Consider the following 18810-nt stretch of genomic DNA (forward strand, 5'->3'; position numbering starts at 1 on the left):
TCAGGATAAATGGAGTTAGCCCGCCCTGGAGCAGGTTAGTTCTGAAGGATTTGTTGCCATCGAAATGTACCTGACTGAAAGGTGAGCCACTTTAGTGGTACTGGTTATCCCGAGTTGAACTCGAGAGTGGACCAAAGTTATCTCGGTCAAATTATTTGCATGATCAATCATCCATCTGCAGTGGCAGTACAGCATTTACTGCGATGCGGCCTCCACAGATGTCAGAGCAAACGTACTTTTTATGCTTCGCAGAGCTGCTGTGAAGGAAGTTGCCAAGGAAGTGAGTTTGTGTTTATACAGGACCTCACGCCCCCACATACCGTCAAACAATTATGTTAACGCTGAGCTATACAGACCACTTCGCATTGTTACAACATTTGAGGCACACAGCAATGTTGTATGGAGGTAGATTTGGCCTCCGCATGCCGCCAGGGGCTCAGCGAATTGCGTCACGCCCGCCATACGAATCCTCAGACCAAATGTTCAGATCATGCATACATTGGCTTTAACTCTACAACCCTGATTTGTAGAATAGGGCTCTGAGCTCTGGCATAAACCATCCATCTCAAGCCAAACAAAAGACTTGAGGCAACAATCCCAAGGCAAGAAACATGAGCAAAGCATTCGCCTCAAAAGGCACAGAAAAACAAAAAAGCGTTCCTGTTTTACAGCCAATTTTATTTTTGTTCACCCGCCACACAGACACAAATGTCACTTATCTCTTTAATGAAAGCAAAATTGTGTACCTTGTACCTTATGACATTGCTTGGAGTTGTTTATTGAAATATCACATAGATCAGACCAAATGGAAAGCAGTAGACTAGCCTATGTTGTGTTTTGGCAAAATATTCTAAAACTGTTTTCATCTTTTTTTTCTTGCAGATATGGGACATTCAAACATGTTCCTATAATTGTCATTCATCATTGGCAACAATGAGTGGAGCACGTGACTCATGTGTTACTTTGCTGCACAGTGCGAATTGTTTCAAATTTGATAGATCTTGGAAGGTGTGACTTGTGCGCTACTACTACCGTGTGCAGAATGGGTCAAACGTGCTGTGGTCTCTCGTACTCCACCGCCGCTCCAGGCAAAGCGAAATGGAAACCAACAGAAACACCCAAACGACTCCCTATCCGCAGATTTACCCGTGAGGAGCGAAGGTGTGACCGGTTTTACAGGAATCGGATAAAAACGAAGCAGTTGCCTTCGCCAGGCACAGGTCAACCAGAGGTAGGGCTGGTAATCGGATCTGGAAATTCGGAAACCCTTCGTGGTAACGGGCGAGGGAAGTTGTTGAGAGGCCAGACTGAGTCGGAGGTAGTGGACCACACCACCCCGGTCGCCGAATACCCATCTGGAATTCATTGTGAAAATATTCAGGCTCTCGACTGTGACGCTGTGAGCAAGGGAGCGGCCGACTCGTCCTTCGATGCGACGGGCTTGGAAACACGGTCCAGAGGATTCGACAGAACTCGCTGCGCAGTTACGCAGCGCAGCGGCCCAGAAACAACGGGAGAAGACCATGTCTGGAATGCCCCGGCGAGGGCCATGGAAAACAAACCATTCGGATTTGATAAACAGGGTGGGGTTGCCTCGGAGGTCAGGGGGGATTCGGGGGCTGTACAACCGGATGGTTCAGTCCATTGGCGCACATCTGTCAATGAGAATTTAAGACGGACCCTGACTTCACTGAGCTTGCGTTTGGACGAACCTCTGACAAATGGCGTGTCAGAACCGATAGGGTATGATTTACTCCACACAGAGGTAGAAATGACCAAATCTAACTTTCTCACTGCTTCCCGTGAGCCCGAAGCTGTCAGGAAAAATGATCAAAACAGTTGTTCAGTTGAGTCGGGGAACCAGGAGGACCCTTCGATCAACTCTCCAATACAGCCACACGGACAGGTCCAAAGTCCACTAGGCAGCCAAAGTTTCCCCGGTACTATCCCAAAGCTTATTATAACCAGAGATCTAAGCCCCAGTTGGACCCAGGAAACACTAGATCCAAGGACCATGGGACTCGGAGTCGGTGGATCATCGCTGGGCCCACACGCCGATGATGAGTCCCCATGCTCGGACAGTGGCTGCGGAGGCTCCCCGGCGCTAATGCGCTTTCACAGAAAGCTCTCCAACTCGTCCTCTGCCGGCTGCTTGTCCTCCGCCTCGTCCTTTGAGGAGTCCGAGGATGACTTCAACGGCAGCGACATCGAGCCCAGCCTGTCCCCAGTCATAGGCAACACGCTGGGCAGCCCAGACGAAAGCACGGGGGTAAGTGTGCCATATATATATATATATATATATATATAAAAATTATTATGCGGTGGAGGTCTACTGACTAGAGTTTATCTTCTATTTAGTTGCATACAAAAGCACACAGTAGTATTATGTTAAAATCCTTTGCTATAATCGGTCCTGAATGTTGGCTGGAAGTGCCAAAGATGGGCACGTGTGTGTATGTATGTATATATATATATATATCTATCTATCTACACACACAGGCCTATTTACTCTCTGTACACAAATAAATAAAGACTCCCGGTGATTTATTGGCTAATCTCTCTTTATTTGTGTAGCTTGCAGTGTATTCACAGTTAGTCAGCACCTCTACACAAGATCATTTCTCTGGGTGTATGCCAGCTCGTGCTTTTTATTAGGCTACTTTCTGTACACACACACACACTACCATGGTACAGTTGTATGCTCTCGTGCTATTGATATAAGGCCAAGTCTTTTTTCTTCTTTCATTTATGAGATGCACTATGATTAAAATGATGTCCTAATGCGCAGAGCAGACCTTCACTGGTAAATGTGTGTCCCAGCACCTTGATGACTTACAGATTGCATGTCAATAAAACAAACTCACTCAGTGTTATTTCCTCAATGTCAGTGTTTGCGTCAGACCTACTGACGTCTCACTCTGGTCACAAACACAAAGCCACCAAGGCCATGTGCTCCTACTGCAGGTGAATATTAGGTCAATGGCTGCGTCAAGGGTATAATTTGTATTTTATTTTAAATGACCCTTGGAACCTGAAGGAGTTTGGAGTGCATATTGCGCTTATTATATTTATGCATAGATCAGAAAGGATCAGTTGGATATGATGGAAATCGTATCGTATGATGGAAATCGGCTGGCCTATCAGAGGGCCAGGTTAACTTTTGGTGTCTCTTACATAATACTCCTAAGCCAATGAATAGGGCGTTTTTATTGGTGATCGGTGAACCTTTGACTCCCGAGTGACTCTTTACCCATGACCCCCAACCACTATGACCCTTGACTGTGATTATCACTAATGAGCTCGGCTCGATTAACACAGGGTCATTTTCTGAACCTCGAGCTGTTCTTGTTTTGTCCCATGTATGATGCCGCTCCAACCTTCTTACAGTGGTACATTTATGGCGTTTCCCTCCCCAGTCGGAGGCCTTTGATGCGCCCTGACCAGAAATGCTTGGAATGACATGAGCTCAAAAACAGGATGTCTTTCCTGGAAATGGATCAATTGAAAATCAGGCAAGCTCTCTTCCTGAACAGGAATGGCGTGAATCCTAGAAGTCACCACCGAGAAAGACTGTGTGGAAATACTAGAATTTCCACATGTTACATATCACCCAACACAAACACACACATTCTCTCTCTCTCCCTTTTACTTTCTGTCTCTCTCTGAGTGCATAATCAATGTGCCTTTTGTTTGTGAGAGAAACTACTCCAGGGGGACATCTGTTCAGTCCTTGTTTGTTCATGTCTCTGAGAGGGAGACGGCCTTCCAAATAACACATAATGACTGATCTATTGAGATGGCATTGATGTGTGACTCCAGTGGGTTTCTATGCTGTGTGTGAGTCGATGTGTGGTGAGAGAGAGCCCCCAGAAAATGTACCTAAACACCCTGAATTCAGCACTTAGCCATAGCTCTATCCCTTTGCTCAAATCAAATGTTATTGGTCACATACACATGGTTAGCAGATGTTCATGGGAGTGTAGCGAAATGCTTGTGCTTCTAGTTCCGACCATGCAGTAATATATAACAAGTAATCTTAACAATTTCACAACAACTACCTTATACACATTAGTGTAAAGGAATGAATAAAAATATGTACATATGAATAGATGGATGAGCGATGGCCGAACGGCATAGGCAAGATGCTGTAGATGGTATAGAGTACAGTATATACATATGTGATGAGTAATGTAGGGTATGTAAACATGATATGAAGTGGCATTGTTTAAAGTGACCAGTGATACATTTATTACATCCAATTTGTAATTATTAAAGTGGCTAGAGATTTGAGTCCGTATGTTGGCAGCGGCCACTCAATGTTAGTGGTGGCTGTTTAACCGTCTGATGGCCTTGAGATAGAAGCTGTTTTTCAACGTTTCCTACCTAGGTTGTCTCGCTCTCTCTCTTTTCCTCACTACATTTGCTTTATCTCCGATTCGCTTTATCTTCTGCGAGTTCAGATATTTCCATATTTGCGCGTGTGTGTCATCCTTGTTAATGCATGAATGTCGTCTGGGTGAAAGGGGGTTGGTCAGCAGTTCCCATCTTGTAGATCCCACACTTCTGTTATGATTGAATATCTGGAACAGAGGGAAGTACCCGAGGAGTGAGTGATTGTACTGGGGCATCCATTTTGGATCTAGCTGGTGTGATACGGCATCACTGAGGAGTGAGTGATTGTACTGGGGCATCCATTTTGGATCTAGCTGGTGTGATACGGCATCACTGAGGAGTGAGTGACCGTACTAGGGGATCCATTTTGGATCTAGCTGGTGTGATACGGCATCACTGAGGAGTGTTGTCGGTGGTGGTAGTATTAGGGCCTTTGTTGTTATTGGCTTACTGTAGGCTTTCAAAGTGTGGCCAAACCAGTTGTTTAACCTTGTGCTCAATGATGTACCAAGTAGACACTTGCCTGCTCACACAAATACATATTCAGAGTTTAAAGCACACACTCGCACACTACACACTCTGCCCGTCTCGAGTTCACAGCTCAGAGTGTGTCATGGAAAATTGGGCTGAAGGCAGTTGCGTTGCTAGGCGACATCATTGCCATATATGGCGCTGTTTCTCTTTTTTTTCATTTTCTCTCTCTCTCTCTCTCTGTTTGTATTTTGAATGTAACGTCTTGCATTATTCACATTACTTTTAACCTATTTCTTAGTCTAATTTCTGCCTGCATCATCCCTTCATTTCTCTGACACTATCTTCCCCCCGTCTAGCCTTGCACCACGGCATAAGGTTTTCCACTGATTCACAGGCAGTGGAACAGAATGCAGAGGAAAATATAGATGAGTGGAGGAGTGATAAAGTACCCTCTCTATACACACACACACACTAAAATATACCCCACAACACATACCAGCTCATACAGGGCATGCTCCATGTGCACACACAAGAACCAACTCGTACACAAACTCCCGTTATGCAACTCACAATTGCAAACTTGCAGCACTCTCACACATATTTGTTAGTGTTCACAAAAGCATTAAAACACACATTTGTGTCAGACTTCTGTTTTTTTGTGTTGACTGGGCTGTGGTTGAGCTGTGCTCATGCCACAGAGAGCAGAAGGGAGCGGATTTGGTTTACATGTAAACAAGGCCTGACAAATAGCAGCATCACACCTAAAAGTAAGACCTCATCCAGCGATTTTAAATTTATAATTTTATTTCCTGTTGAAAAGCGATTAACAAAAGGTACATCTCAATAGGTGGTCCAGGTAAATCATGCCATTGTGGGGGGGGGGGGGCTTTCCTCTTTTGTTCTCTATTGTTCCTCAAGCAGGGGGGGGAAGGCCATCAATCTGACATCACATATACCCATCAGACTAACTCCTTGAATGGCATACTCCTTGAAGTTTGCGGTTGTCTTAAAAAAAAACACTATTTTACTCTTTTTTTTTTTACCATTTAGGATGTGTACTTCACTGTATTTATGCTTGGGATATCACTTTTCAACAGAATGTTTTTTTGTTTGTTGGATGACGTCTTTAAAGACTACAGCACACTGGTGTTGTGAGTACTAAAAACAGGGAGTACCCCCTTTGTAAATCAAATGCTTTTCATACCTCTCTCGCTGAGGGACAAAGAGACACAGGACTGCGGGGGAAGGGTTTAGAGGGAGCTATAGGGGGAGTACTCTAGTGGATTAAAATGTTCTTTATTTAGTCCGGATAGTCCAATCAGTAACAATTGCCACTGTTTCCCAAGAAGTCCTGGGTTTGAGAGAGAAAGAGGGAAAGAAAACGGGGTTAGTGGTATTTGGAAATGTTGTTTTCCTCTGAATATCCAATCCAGTAATTCACTTTGGCTCCAGCATGATGACAGAGCAGCATTGGCTACGTTAGGTAGATAGATGTCTTTTGCATTATACTCACACACTTCAAGGGTTTTTGCCTTTTCCCCACTATTGCTCTCTCTCACTCTCTCACTCACTCACTCACTCACTCACTCACTCACTCACTCACTCACTCACTCACTTGTCTCTCTGGATTTACACGAGTAAAATAAGTGTGGATATTTTGAACACCTTTTTATTTTCAATTTAGCTAACAGAGCAAAAAAATGCTGTCTGCTGGTATTGAGGTAATTCCTGCAGGAGCATGAAGTGTGGGAGAGCCATTGTCTTTACGCTATACTACACGGGGGGGGCAGATGTCTCCCACACTACCCCCGGAGCTAGTGTGGGAGACATCTCTCATAGAAGTTCCTAACACTACAGAAGTATATTTCCTGTGACCTAGTATGTGTCGTCAAAAGCAGTGTAGACTAAAGAGGTATTACAGTCACTAGGGACTCTGGGTTTCTGAGGACACCGGCTCAGTACAGGCTGATGGAGGGATTAGAGAAAGGGAGAGACTACTATAAACAGATTGTGAGAGGATGTCAGAAAGGCAGTTGGTGTGAGAGAGGGGAAAGAAACTTGGAGAGGGAAAATTGACAAGGGGGGGGGGGCAGGCAGAGGTCATAATGAATTTGGAGGGAAAATTGACAAGGGGGGGGCAGAGGTCATAATGAATTTGGAGGGAAAATTGAGCGTTAAATTACAGATTAGTGAGAGAGCGGGAGGGAGAGTGACGAGTTAAAGAGCGAGCCCGAGATGGGGAGGGAGAAGAGAATATCATGTAGGGAGACAGTGGTACAGTAAGAGGGTGACAATGCGGCTGAGAAGACCGAGATGAGTTGGTGTTAAAGATAAGGCAGTGAGAGAGGGGGAGGGCTCAGCGGGAGAGCGATTATAGTGTAACCTCATATGAGAGGGGAGGTTCACCAGGACACAAGTTGACAAAGCCAGGCAATTCCATTGGTTGACTGCTAATGCTGCAGGGCTACCTGGGGGACAGACAGCTTCTATCAGTCAGAGGTAAGGCTAAATGCTCGTGCTAGGCTAACAGTGACATAGAGAGAGGGGCAAGGCTAAATGCTAACCCCGCTAGGCTAACTGAGGGACAGTCTGATGGAGCGCCGGACGCTCGTGGAGGTCACGTTGGGAGACCCTGTGCGGAGTGTGTGGGACTGGCTACGCTCTCACCTCCTCTCTGTGTCTGTGTGTGCCTGTGTCAGCGCCGGGCTTCTGCTCCACTACTGCGCCGTCTGCCAGGTAAGGGATGAGACACAGATTAGATTTACTATTGGGAAGAGCTGAGATGGGAGATGAATGTCAACAGATGAGGGCAGGCTTAGATACAGTACATTAGACACTGGGTGGTTTTGATTGGCTGAAAGCCGTGGTATTTCAGACTGTATACCACAGGTATGACAACAGATTTTTACTCTTTTAATTACTACATTGGTAACCAGTTTAAAATAGCAATAAGGCACCTCGGGGTTTGTGGTATATGGCCAATATACCACGGCTAAGGGCTGTATCCAGGCACTCCGCGTTGCTTAAGATGGCGTTGGCCATATATCCCCCCCCCCCCGGGCCTTTTTACATAAGTATGGTATAGCTAGGAGGTGAAGTCAGATGACCCTGGCCTTCTAAAGTCATAGATATAATATACTTAGGTGTGGACAGGTGAAGTCTATGTCTCTGTCCATGTGGGCATGGACGTGGTCAGGACCACATTGTCGAGCGTCGCCAATACAAATGCCACAAGTAGCGCCGACGTGATTCCTTATTCGACTTGTCAGAGAGGCATGTTTGTTCCACATAGCGCATTTATATCTGAACATTCCACAGCGGGCCCCTGGTGTAAATCCAGTATATAAGGCTGCCTTTCTCTCGAGGAGTAGCCATGAGGTGGGCAGGTACACAGTATCTCCTCTCTCTGGTATGTGTGTAGTCGCTGCTACAGACCCTGTCCTATCTAGTTGAGGCAGGTATCTACAGGCGAGTTAGATCATCCTCCTTCAGAGAGAAATACATCTGCTTTGGCATGAGCTAATATGGATGGATCTGTAGGCCGGGTCAGGTGTGTATTGGCTCTATTAGGTCCAACACCATCAGATCTGGTCTTTTATTTGACCGGGTTTGTGACACCTAGGAGCTGTCTTTTTATTAGGAAAAGCTGTAGTAATGTCATGGGTGTTTTCAGTAAGGTACTCTGCGTTGGCGGTTTCACCGTCTCTCTCTGGGCTAAGGCGATGGTAAGCCAGGGGGGATTTATGATGATGGCTGCTGGCCGAATAGACATCGGGGCTGTAGGCCAGAGCTTCACAACCGTTTTTTTGTGTGTTTTTTTTTGCCTCATTGCCAGAACAGAGCTTTTCTGTTCCTCTTGCGGACAACACTGATGTCCAGAATGTCACTGGACTGTGTGTGTGTGTGTGTGTGTGTGTGTGTGTGTTTCATGGCTGCTATCTCCGTGACAGGGGCCAGACACATTCCAAGAGTGTGGTGTAGGATGAAGGGAAGAAAAGATGGAGGAAGGGGCCAAAGGGACAGAGCCCTGCTGTTAATAGTGGAGTAGAGCCCTGCTGTTAATAGTGGAGCAGAGCCCTGCTGTAAATAGTGGAGCAGAGCCCTGCTGTAAATAGTGGAGCAGAGCCCTGCTGTAAATAGTGGAGCAGAGCCCTGCTGTAAATAGTGGAGTAGAGCCCTGCTGTAAATAGTGGAGTAGAGCCCTGCTGTAAATAGTGGAGTAGAGCCCTGCTGTAAATAGTGGAGTAGAGCCCTGCTGTAAATAGTGGAGTAGAGCCCTGCTGTAAATAGTGGAGTAGAGCCCTGCTGTAAATAGTGGAGTAGAGCCCTGCTGTAAATAGTGGAGTAGAGCCCTGCTGTAAATAGTGGAGTAGAGCCCTGCTGTAAATAGTGGAGCAGAGCCCTGCTGTAAATAGTGGAGCAGAGCCCTGCTGTAAATAGTGGAGTAGAGCCCTGCTGTAAATAGTGGAGTAGAGCCCTGCTGTAAATAGTGGAGTAGAGCCCTGCTGTAAATAGTGGAGTAGAGCCCTGCTGTAAATAGTGGAGTAGAGCCCTGCTGTAAATAGTGGAGTAGAGCCCTGCTGTAAATAGTGGAGTAGAGCCCTGCTGTAAATAGTGGAGTAGAGCCCTGCTGTAAATAGTGGAGTAGAGCCCTGCTGTAAATAGTGGAGCAGAGCCCTGCTGTAAATAGTGGAGTAGAGCCCTGCTGTAAATAGTGGAGTAGAGGGGGATTAGGATGACAGTGAGAAGCAGTGAGTGAAGGCAGGAGAACAAGCGAGAGAGAGAGAGAGACTTTGAGAAAGGGAAAAGTATGAGGATTATGAAAAGGAGAAGTGAGGGCAGAGTTTGGGCAAGATTGAGGGAATGAGAAAGAAGATAAAGTAAGAGGTTCCGTGTCACCAGTCCCCTCTCCAGGGTCAGTCAGGTCAGGTAATAATGAAGGAGGTGGAGATGGGAGGATGGGGGGTGAAATCTAATAGAGGGGACTGAGTTACATCTGCCCCCCTCCCCGGCCTTTCATTAAGCTGTCTGGCCTGAACTGCAGGAGAGCGAGTGAGAGATAAACGAGTGGATGAGGGGGAGGAGTGAAAGAGGAGAAGAGAGCCGTTTAGAAGGGGTATAGACCCCCTGGAGTGGCACCCAATGCTCAGCTCAGAGAGAGACCGAGAGAGAGGATGATAGATAAAGTGATTGGCTTAGCTGAACGCACAGGTAGATATCTATAGGCGTGAGGTGACTCGGCAACAGGATCTAAAATAAGATTAACAGAGTAGCAGCAGCTTGCATGTGAGTGGGGGTGTAGAGTCAGTATATTATGTACGAGTGAGCAAATGGAGTGACCGTGTGAGTGTGTGTAGGGCCCTGTGAGTGTGCATATAGACAGTGCAAATACAGTCCGTGTAGCTATTTTGTTAGCGATTTATCAATCGTATTGCTTGGGGATAGAAGCTGTTCAAGAGCCTGTTGTCTGACTTGATGCACTGGGACCTCTTGCCATGCGGCAGCAGAGAAAACGGTCTATGGGTTGGGTGGTTGGAGTCTTTGATGACTGTTTCCTGTAGTCCACGATCAGCTCCTTTGGTCTTGCTGACGTTGAGGGAGAGGTTGTTGCTCCGGCACCACACTGTCAGGTCCTCCTCCCCGTAGGCTGACTCATCGTCGCCGGTGATCAGGCCTACCACTGTTGTCGCTAGCGAACTCGGTAATGGTATTGGATTCGTGTGTGTGTTGTGACGGCCCTGAATTTTTCTGAACCGTCTCAGTGCAGCTCCTTCCAATAGGACGCTTTCGCTTTAATTCCTAATTAAATAGCCAGCATCAGGCTGCGCAAAAGTGGGGTTGTGATGGAGACGTGACTGCGGATGTGTTCAACCCTCAGTTCCCGAAGCTTCTCTATTCCGTTTGTTTTGTTGCCGTTAAACGTGTGTTTTGTAGCCTAAGATAGTTTACCCAGGATCGGATCCACTCTTTGCGTCCGTGGACTACACCTCTCCGTGGCCTTTGTCTGACTGACCGACTGACTACAACCTTTTTGTATACGGTATTTCATTTGTTTTGATGTGAGGTATACTGTGATGATTTATGTAGTTAGTTGTAGTTGAGGACTTAGTAAGAGTTGATACGCTTTAAAGTTCTGTGGTAAAATTATTGTTATATTGATTGTATGTTTAGTACTGGGTTTACGCTACACTGAATGAACGGACAAACATTGCGTGACAAAAGTCACTTGAGTTCACTGAACTCCTTTACCGGGCTGGACTCTTTTTTTTTTTTTAGGCCCGAGGTACAGGACATTTCTGGAGGAACCAGAACTCATTGTGATATTATTATATGTGTGTGTGTAATCATTGTTGTTGCTAATACAACCCACGCAAAATAATATAGTTGTTTTTGAAGTTCTTTCCAATGTTTTAAGGGTTTATGAAAAGTTTATTTCCATCCTGACTTTTACATAAGTCCTTTGTATTGGTGTAGACTTGACGGACCAGATGGGACTCATTCCCACCCAAACTAAAAGGAGAAACCAATGTTTTCTCTGGTAGGCACAACCTACCTGGCACCCCTATAAATAATAACCTCAAGTCAAAACCGTTACAGTGTGTGTGTGGCCACCCACTCGTGGGTGAACAGGAAGTACAGGAAGGGACTAAGAACACTCCCCTGTGTTAAGGGTCCTGTGCGCGGTGGACGTGATGTTGCCTACCCTCACCACCTGGGGTCGGCCTGTCAGGAAGCCCAGGATCCAGTTGCAGAGGGAGGTGTTCAGACCCAGAGTCCTAAGCTTGGTGACAAGCTTGGAGGGGATAATAGTGTTGAACGCTGAGCTGTAGTCGGTGAACAGCATTCTCACACGGTTATTCCTCTGATCCAGGTGGGCGAGGGCAGTGTGGAGAGCAATTGAGATTGCGTCATCTATGCATCTGTTGGGACGGTATGCAAATTGGAGTGAGTGGGATGGTGGAGTTGGTGTGAGCCTTAACCAGCCTTTCAAAGAACTTAATGATTACAGAAGTGAGTGCTACAGGGCTGTAGTCATTGTGGCATGAAGCCTTAGAGTTCTTCGAAACAGATGATGGTGGTCACCTTAAAACATGTGGGGATTACAGACTGGGACAAGGAAAGGTTGAAAATTGTAAGTTTGTAAGTTTGTATGTGTCGTCTGCGCCGAGGCAAAGGTTATGTTTGGGTTAAGCTGGTAAAGAGCTTTGGAGCTCGGGAGTCTCTGTTGTCATTGACCAGCCACGGGACTCTGACGACTAGGTTTACAGGCCTCCTCTGTCTCTGTTCTTTACCATGTGCATTCAGTATCCACAAAGTGTCTCATAGTAAGAGTGTTGATTTAGGATCAGTTTGCCTTTTAGATAATAATGAATAAGATTTATATTTTTTTATTTAACCTCAATTTAACTAGGAAAGTCAGTTAAGAACAAATTCTTATTGACAATGACGGCAAACCCGGACGATACTGGGCCAATTTTGCGTCGCCCTCTTGCACTGAGATGCACTGCCTTAGACCGCTGCGCCACTCGGGAGCCCTGGACAGAACCTAGATCAGCACTCCTATTCTGAGATACATTTTATGAATAGTATTTTTTTAATTAATACTCTCTTTCCTCGCTCTGTATTCAGCACAAAGTCACAGCAGTCCAGTAGAAAGAATGTGTGAGTCGGGCAGACAGACAAACATGGTCTGGGTTTGTTTGGTTGTGCTGGGCTGTAGTGGGGCATGCATTCTTTCTCAGACTGGGGATTGTTAATGATCATTAAAGATTGGTTTATGATGCACTGTCCTTCCACTGAATTACTTCTTTGATGAGGACCTCTGCCTTTTCTTTCTCTTGTCTCTTTTCTCAAACATTTTGTCTTCCCTACCTTTGCGCTCTCCTTCTGCCTCTCTATCTGTCTTTTTCCCTTTCTCTCTCTCCCTCCTGTGTATTCCCACACACATACAGTATCATGTCCTAGTCAGTGACGTGTGTGTGTGTGTGTGTGTGTGTGTGTGTGTATAATCGATGCTGTGTATGTTCTTTGCTTGCTTGCGTCAAAGGCCCTTGCATAGTGACCTTGCTGTATTTTTCCAATAAAGATAAATAAAGAACTCTACACACACACACACACACACACACACACTCTCACTGCACGTACACACATTCACAGATACCCAAGCAGACTCGCAGCAAACCCACACACTCCCACACCTACTCAATCAAACTCAGTGTTCCTGTGTAGGCCAGGGGCGGTGTGTTTTATTATTATATATATATATTTTACTGTGGAACCAGTGTGACGGTTCTGGTCAATGTTTTGCGAATGGGGGCTGTGAGGAACGTTGTGTACCTGGCCTTGGCTCAAGCGGGCTGGGACCTCTCTCTTTCTCTCTCTCTCTGATTCTGCAGAAATGTCTCTGTGTGGGATGTCTTTTTTAGATCCTTTTGTTTTCAAACTATTTTGACCAACCTCTCAAATGGTCTTTTGAGCGAGACGACATGTTCTATCCAGGTGTCTGCTGTGGCCCGAGTAGGAATGAGTCTGGACGACCACATGTTTAAACCACTAGTTTAGCTGACTGGTGGTGTGTGTGTGTGTGTGTAAAACCCATTTTGTTGCTGCTCTCCTTCCAGACCAAGCAGTGGCAGAAGCTGAAAACTATGGTGCACTGGTCTCCCTTCGTTGTGTCCTTTAAGAAGCGCTATCCCTGGGTGCAGCTCGCCGGGCACGAAGGTATACACCTATAATATAATAATAATATATGCCATTTAGCAGACGCTTTTATCCAAAGCGACTTACAGTCATGTGTGCATACATTCTATGTATGGGTGGTCCCGGGGATCGAACCCACTACCCTGGCGTTACAAGCGCCATGCTCTACCAACTGAGCTACAGAAGGACCACCTCTCTCTGCTCTCTCTGTCTCTCTCTCTCTCTCTCTCTCTCTCTCTCTGTGTTTCTCTGTCCCTGACCTCTTTCTTTCACACATTCTCTCTGGTCTCTCTCTCTCCTCTGTCTCGTAGGTAACTTCCAGGCGGGGGAGTATGGGCGTTTGTTGAAGCGCTACTGTGAGTGTGAGCAGCTGTGCCTGTCGAAGCTGATGGGGGACACTCTGCGGCCGTATGTCCCTGGCTACTACGGCGTGGTGCAGAGGAACGAACAGGACTACAACCTTATGGACGACCTCCTGGCTGACTTTGACTCTCCCTCCCTCATGGACTGCAAGATGGGCAGCAGGTGAGAGACAGGGGGAAGAGTTTGTATTTTTTAAATGTATTATTATTTATTTTTTTACCCCCCTTTTCTTCCCAATTTAAATCTTGTCTCATCGCTGCAACTCCCCAACGGGCTCGGGAGGCGAAGGTCTAGTCATCTGTCCTCCGAAACATGACCCCCCCCCCTAACCACGCTCCTTAACACCCGCCCTCATAATCCGGAAGCCAGCCGCACCAAGGTGTCGGAGGAGGTGCCCGGCCCACCACAAGGAGTCGCTAGAGCACCCCTGGCCAAACCTTCCCCTAACCCGGACGACGCTAGGCCAATTGTGCGCTGAACTTTGGAACTCCCGATCACGACCAATTGTGATACAGCCCGGGATTGAACACGGGTCTGTAGTGATTCTTCTAGCACTGCGATGATGTGCCTTAGCCCGCTGCGGAACTTGGGAGGCCCCGAGTTAGGTGTTTCCAGTACTGAGCTGGAAAATAATAGGCAAAATCTACCACACACTCAAAACCGATTTATTGAAGGTCCAGGAGGCAAAAAAGTAGCTGAGCTTTCAGTCAGTCCACCTTCATCAGTTCAAAACGTAATCCTGCCCTAAGGCTCTCCAGAACCAATGGTGGAGAGGAGATCACTATTGTTGGATAACTCCGCTGTTAGATAACGAGCTGGCCCACTAACCCTGTCTTCCCTGTCCTATCAGGACTTACCTGGAGGAGGAGCTACTGAAGGCCAGGGAGCATCCGCGGCTCCGCAGGGACATGTATGAGAAGATGATGGCCGTGGACCCCGGGGCCCCTACTGATCAGGAGAGAGCCCAACAAGGCATCCTGAAGCCCAGATACATGCAGTGGAGAGAAACCCTCAGCTCCACTGCCACTCTGGGCTTCCGCATCGAGGGCATCAAGGTCAGGGGGCACACTGGGTTCAACTGGGGATCAAAATGAGGGGGTTGGGAAAAAAAGTAGTTTTAAGAAGAAAAAAGTAGTTTTTCAAATGTATGTGCACAGTAACTTGTTCCAGGTCCCAATAATGAGACAAGGAAATGGGTATGATGGATCCGCACTCAAAAAGATGTCACATAAACTTTGCTTCATATTTTATTTAAAACGTTTATTTTCACTGCATCAATAACGAGACTAAATACTGTTGTTTGTCATTTGTGCTGTGCAGAGAGCAGACGGGACGTGTAACACCAACTTTAAGATGACCAAACACAGAGAGCAGGTCATGCAGGCCCTGGGAGACTTTGTGGATGGGAACATTCAGATCCTGGTACGTGTTTCTAGAGGGACATTTAGTCGGGTGGCACATAAGGGAACTTGAGTTCTAGTGGAGCTACTCAGCCCCTTCAGATTGACTGTTTGTCTCCCCTTTCTCCTCTCTCTGGTAGAAACTCTACCTGCAACGTCTGAAAGAGCTGCGATCCGTGCTGGAGAAATCCCAGTTCTTCAGAACCCATGAGGTAACACACACACAAACGCCATTGTACTCTGCTTTACTTACTGTAAATATTGCCTTCATTTATTGCCTGTAACGTTTGATATGATTACTTTCCCTCAACAAACCTCTTTGCTCGGTTATGATTCAATGTGATTGATATGAACATGATCCAAATTCCTTATTAAAGCTGCAATATGCAACTTTTTGGGCTACCGGACCAAATTCACATAGAAATGTGAGTTAAATATCTGTCATCCTCATTGAAAGCAAGTCTAAGAAGCAGAAGATCTGTTCTATGTGCCCTAATCATTTTTACATGTTTTATTTATTTAACCTTTAACTAGGCACCTCAGTTAAGAACAAATTCTTATTTACAATGACGGCCTAGCACGGCCAAACCCTAAACCTCTTTTACTTTCAGTTTTGTACACCAGCTTCAAACAGCTTTAAATACAGTATTTTTGGTTATGGAAAATATATTTCAAAGTGGTTTAGATGGTACAATGATTCTGTACATTATACATGCTTGTTTTGTCACAATCTGAAATTGGGCGAACCATTAGAATTTTAGCAACCAGGAAATGGTGGAGCGATTTCTGCATAGTGCATCTTTAAAACACTCACACTGAACTCAACTGTCCTGTTTTCTCCCAGGTGGTGGGCAGCTCCCTGCTGTTTGTGCATGATGCGTCGGGGCAGGCCTGTGTGTGGATGATAGACTTTGGCAAGACTGTGCCCCTGCCTGCCCTCCTCACCCTGGACCACCGGACGCCCTGGATGGAGGGCAACCACGAGGATGGCTACCTGTGGGGTCTGGACAATCTCATAGACATTCTCAGTACCATGCTCCCCCCCAGCCCTTGAGAGAGGGAGAGGGCCGTGTGAGAGAGAACAAAGGGTTGGCCTGGAAGAGGGAGAAAAAGAGGATGGAGAGAACACTCTCATCTTTGTCAGAGCAGAGGATGTAGTTGGGGACGAACAGATGGAACTGGTCATTACGTAAACTAGATGTGAGACTGGAGAGATGAAGGGAAAGGACGATGACCGCGAAAGAGAGCGAGGGAGCACACGGAGCATGGTGGACAGAGTGAGGAAACCTGTCCACACAACCAGTGGTGTGTCATCCCTCATCAACTTCTCTCATTATAAGAGCTATGACGTCAACTATCACTGACACACACACACACACACACACACTACCTTCATATTATCACAAGTATGATGATAATGTACTGGACGTTTCCAATGGGATATATCCTCAAGTGACCTTAGAGGAGCAATGTTTTATTTTCACTATGGACCACTTGACTTTATGCTTTTAAAACTATTTTATATATATATGTCAACACTAGAAACACTGGAAAAACATGTATATTTTTTCAACTTTATCCGGTGCTCAGCCTTTTAATGTAAATACAGTTGTATTTCATTTGTTTGCCTAAACAAATAGCCTCTTTACTCTTTGTACTTTTTTTCCTGTGCCTAGATAGTTTTTTGTTGTTTTTTTGAATCATTCCAAAGTTTGCTGGAGAGTTAACCCAAAGTATGAACTGATGTCTGTAACATATATATTTTTTTCTATGGTGAAAACTGGAGGCTGTTGTTGATTAGTCTGACCCGCGTGGTGTCTGATTGGCGGAGTTGAACCAGCAGATAAACTAACAAGTGATTCCCAACCAGGGGTACTAGGACCCCTGGGTGTACTTGGTCTATCCACAGGGGGTACTTGAGAAGACTCAGGAGACCATAGGACTACTGGTAAAATGCACACGAGGGGGTACTTCAGGGGTACTCTGGGCAGAGCAACGTTAAGTTGGTGGTACGGTAACCTGAAAAAGGTTGGGAACCACTGAACTAACAGATGGGATAAATGTTTTTTCTTCTTTAATTTCCCTCCTAGTGGGCACATGCCTTGGTGGTCACGATAACTAGACTGTATTGCACAAATGGGTACCTCACAAAAGCCATTGAACAAAACTAGTCCTGCCTGTGTGTCCCTGAATATGGATTCACTCTGGTGTCCCAGGTTCTTTTAAAAGCAAACCATTTTCTGGTGAGTGGCAGTTAACTCATCTGTATTATTGTGATCATTATAATATAATAATATATGCCATTTAGCAGACGCTTTTATCCAAAGCGACTTACAGTCATGTGTGCATACATTCTACGTATGGGTGGTCCCGGGAATCGAACCCACTACCCTGGCGTTACAAGCGCCATGCTCTACTTTAGTTCAATGATACTTACTTTTTCTGAGATGGGTAACGATTTGCCTGACAACTGAAATTACTAGTTGAACAAGTCACCTGAAACTGGAATGAATGAGCTACTGATTCTTATGACGCGTTCATCCACACGTCAGACTTTAATGTGAATCTGATTGAATATAGAATCATTGCTCTCAAAGACGACATTGTGGTGACTATTTTTTTTTCTTCTTCTAATTGAAGGCGGGTTCTGCATCTGCCTTTGTTTTGGTACACTTTTTTCTTTCGAGATAATGTTGGTTTAACACTGCCATTCCTCTAAGTTTAGATATAAATATGCAAACACAAACTCACACATAATGACAGTTGTCAGTTTAAAAAAAAATGTTTTATGCGTTTCTGCCGGTGACTGTATTTGACACCTTTTTCTGAACGGTGTCAGGTCTTGTGTCTCTGGATTTGTAGATCTGTCAGGCAACATTCCCATCCGAGTCTCACTCCATGTTCTTCAGCAGAGTCCGACAACACAGTTTGTGTGTTTGTGGCGTGAGCAGATTTCTCTAGCGAGGAAATAGAGGGGTTCTGTGTGTGACCGATTATGTGACTGTCAGCATTGACATCGCGGAACTGGAATCCTGTTTCTACTGTTGACATCTCTCAAATATTCCACACCATAAAAAGCACACATTCTGGAAGTATATATATATATATTCTGGAACGATGTATTGTTTACAAAGTATGTCTTTACGTACCATGTATCCTCTTCTTGATCTTAACCTGACTGTTACCAGCTTTCGGACTGCTTGGGTTGTTGTGTGTGGCTGAGAGCTGGACTGTGTATTAAGGGTAGGCCTAAGATGTATATTTTATACTTTTGGTTAAGCCCTTCCGCTGTGCTGTACTTCAGGAGACCGTGCATTACAAGATGCTGGGGCACAACAAATATGAATGTTATGAGGATTGAGATGGGTCCTTGCTCTCTTTGTCTAGAATACCATTGATTGCAATAAACTGGAACTAAGCTCAAGTCTTTCTAATCTGAAACCCCTCGTCTCCACATTACTCAACACCAAACTTATCGGAA

General features: G+C 45.6%; 1 protein-coding gene across 1 annotated transcript; it reads left to right on the forward strand.

The window, feature by feature from the left end:
* The first annotated feature begins 66 nt into the window (after nucleotides 1–66).
* On the forward strand, nucleotides 67–18763 carry LOC118397105 (uncharacterized). Its single transcript, XM_035791577.2, has 8 exons — nucleotides 67–280; nucleotides 883–2269; nucleotides 13488–13587; nucleotides 13878–14091; nucleotides 14780–14984; nucleotides 15250–15351; nucleotides 15470–15541; nucleotides 16174–18763. Exons 2-8 carry the CDS (start codon nucleotides 1043–1045, stop codon nucleotides 16381–16383), a joined length of 2130 nt encoding a protein of 709 aa, XP_035647470.1. The 5' UTR covers nucleotides 67–280; nucleotides 883–1042; the 3' UTR covers nucleotides 16384–18763.
* Nucleotides 18764–18810: the final 47 nt, after the last annotated feature.

This window comes from Oncorhynchus keta, chromosome 18 (genome assembly GCF_023373465.1).
Source record: "Oncorhynchus keta strain PuntledgeMale-10-30-2019 chromosome 18, Oket_V2, whole genome shotgun sequence".
NCBI classification, from domain to species: Eukaryota; Metazoa; Chordata; class Actinopteri; order Salmoniformes; family Salmonidae; genus Oncorhynchus; species Oncorhynchus keta.

What these genes read in the sequence shown, in the direction of transcription:
- LOC118397105 (XM_035791577.2), top strand. Translation starts at nt 1,043, where the DNA reads ATGGGTCAAACGTGCTGTGGTCTCTCGTACTCCACCGCCGCTCCAGGC. An exon ending in GACTGCAAGATGGGCAGCAG is followed by an intron (nt 14,092 to 14,779) that starts GTGAGAGACAGG and finishes CTGTCCTATCAG; the next exon opens with GACTTACCTGGAGGAGGAGC. An exon ending in TCCGCATCGAGGGCATCAAG is followed by an intron (nt 14,985 to 15,249) that starts GTCAGGGGGCAC and finishes TGTGCTGTGCAG; the next exon opens with AGAGCAGACGGGACGTGTAA.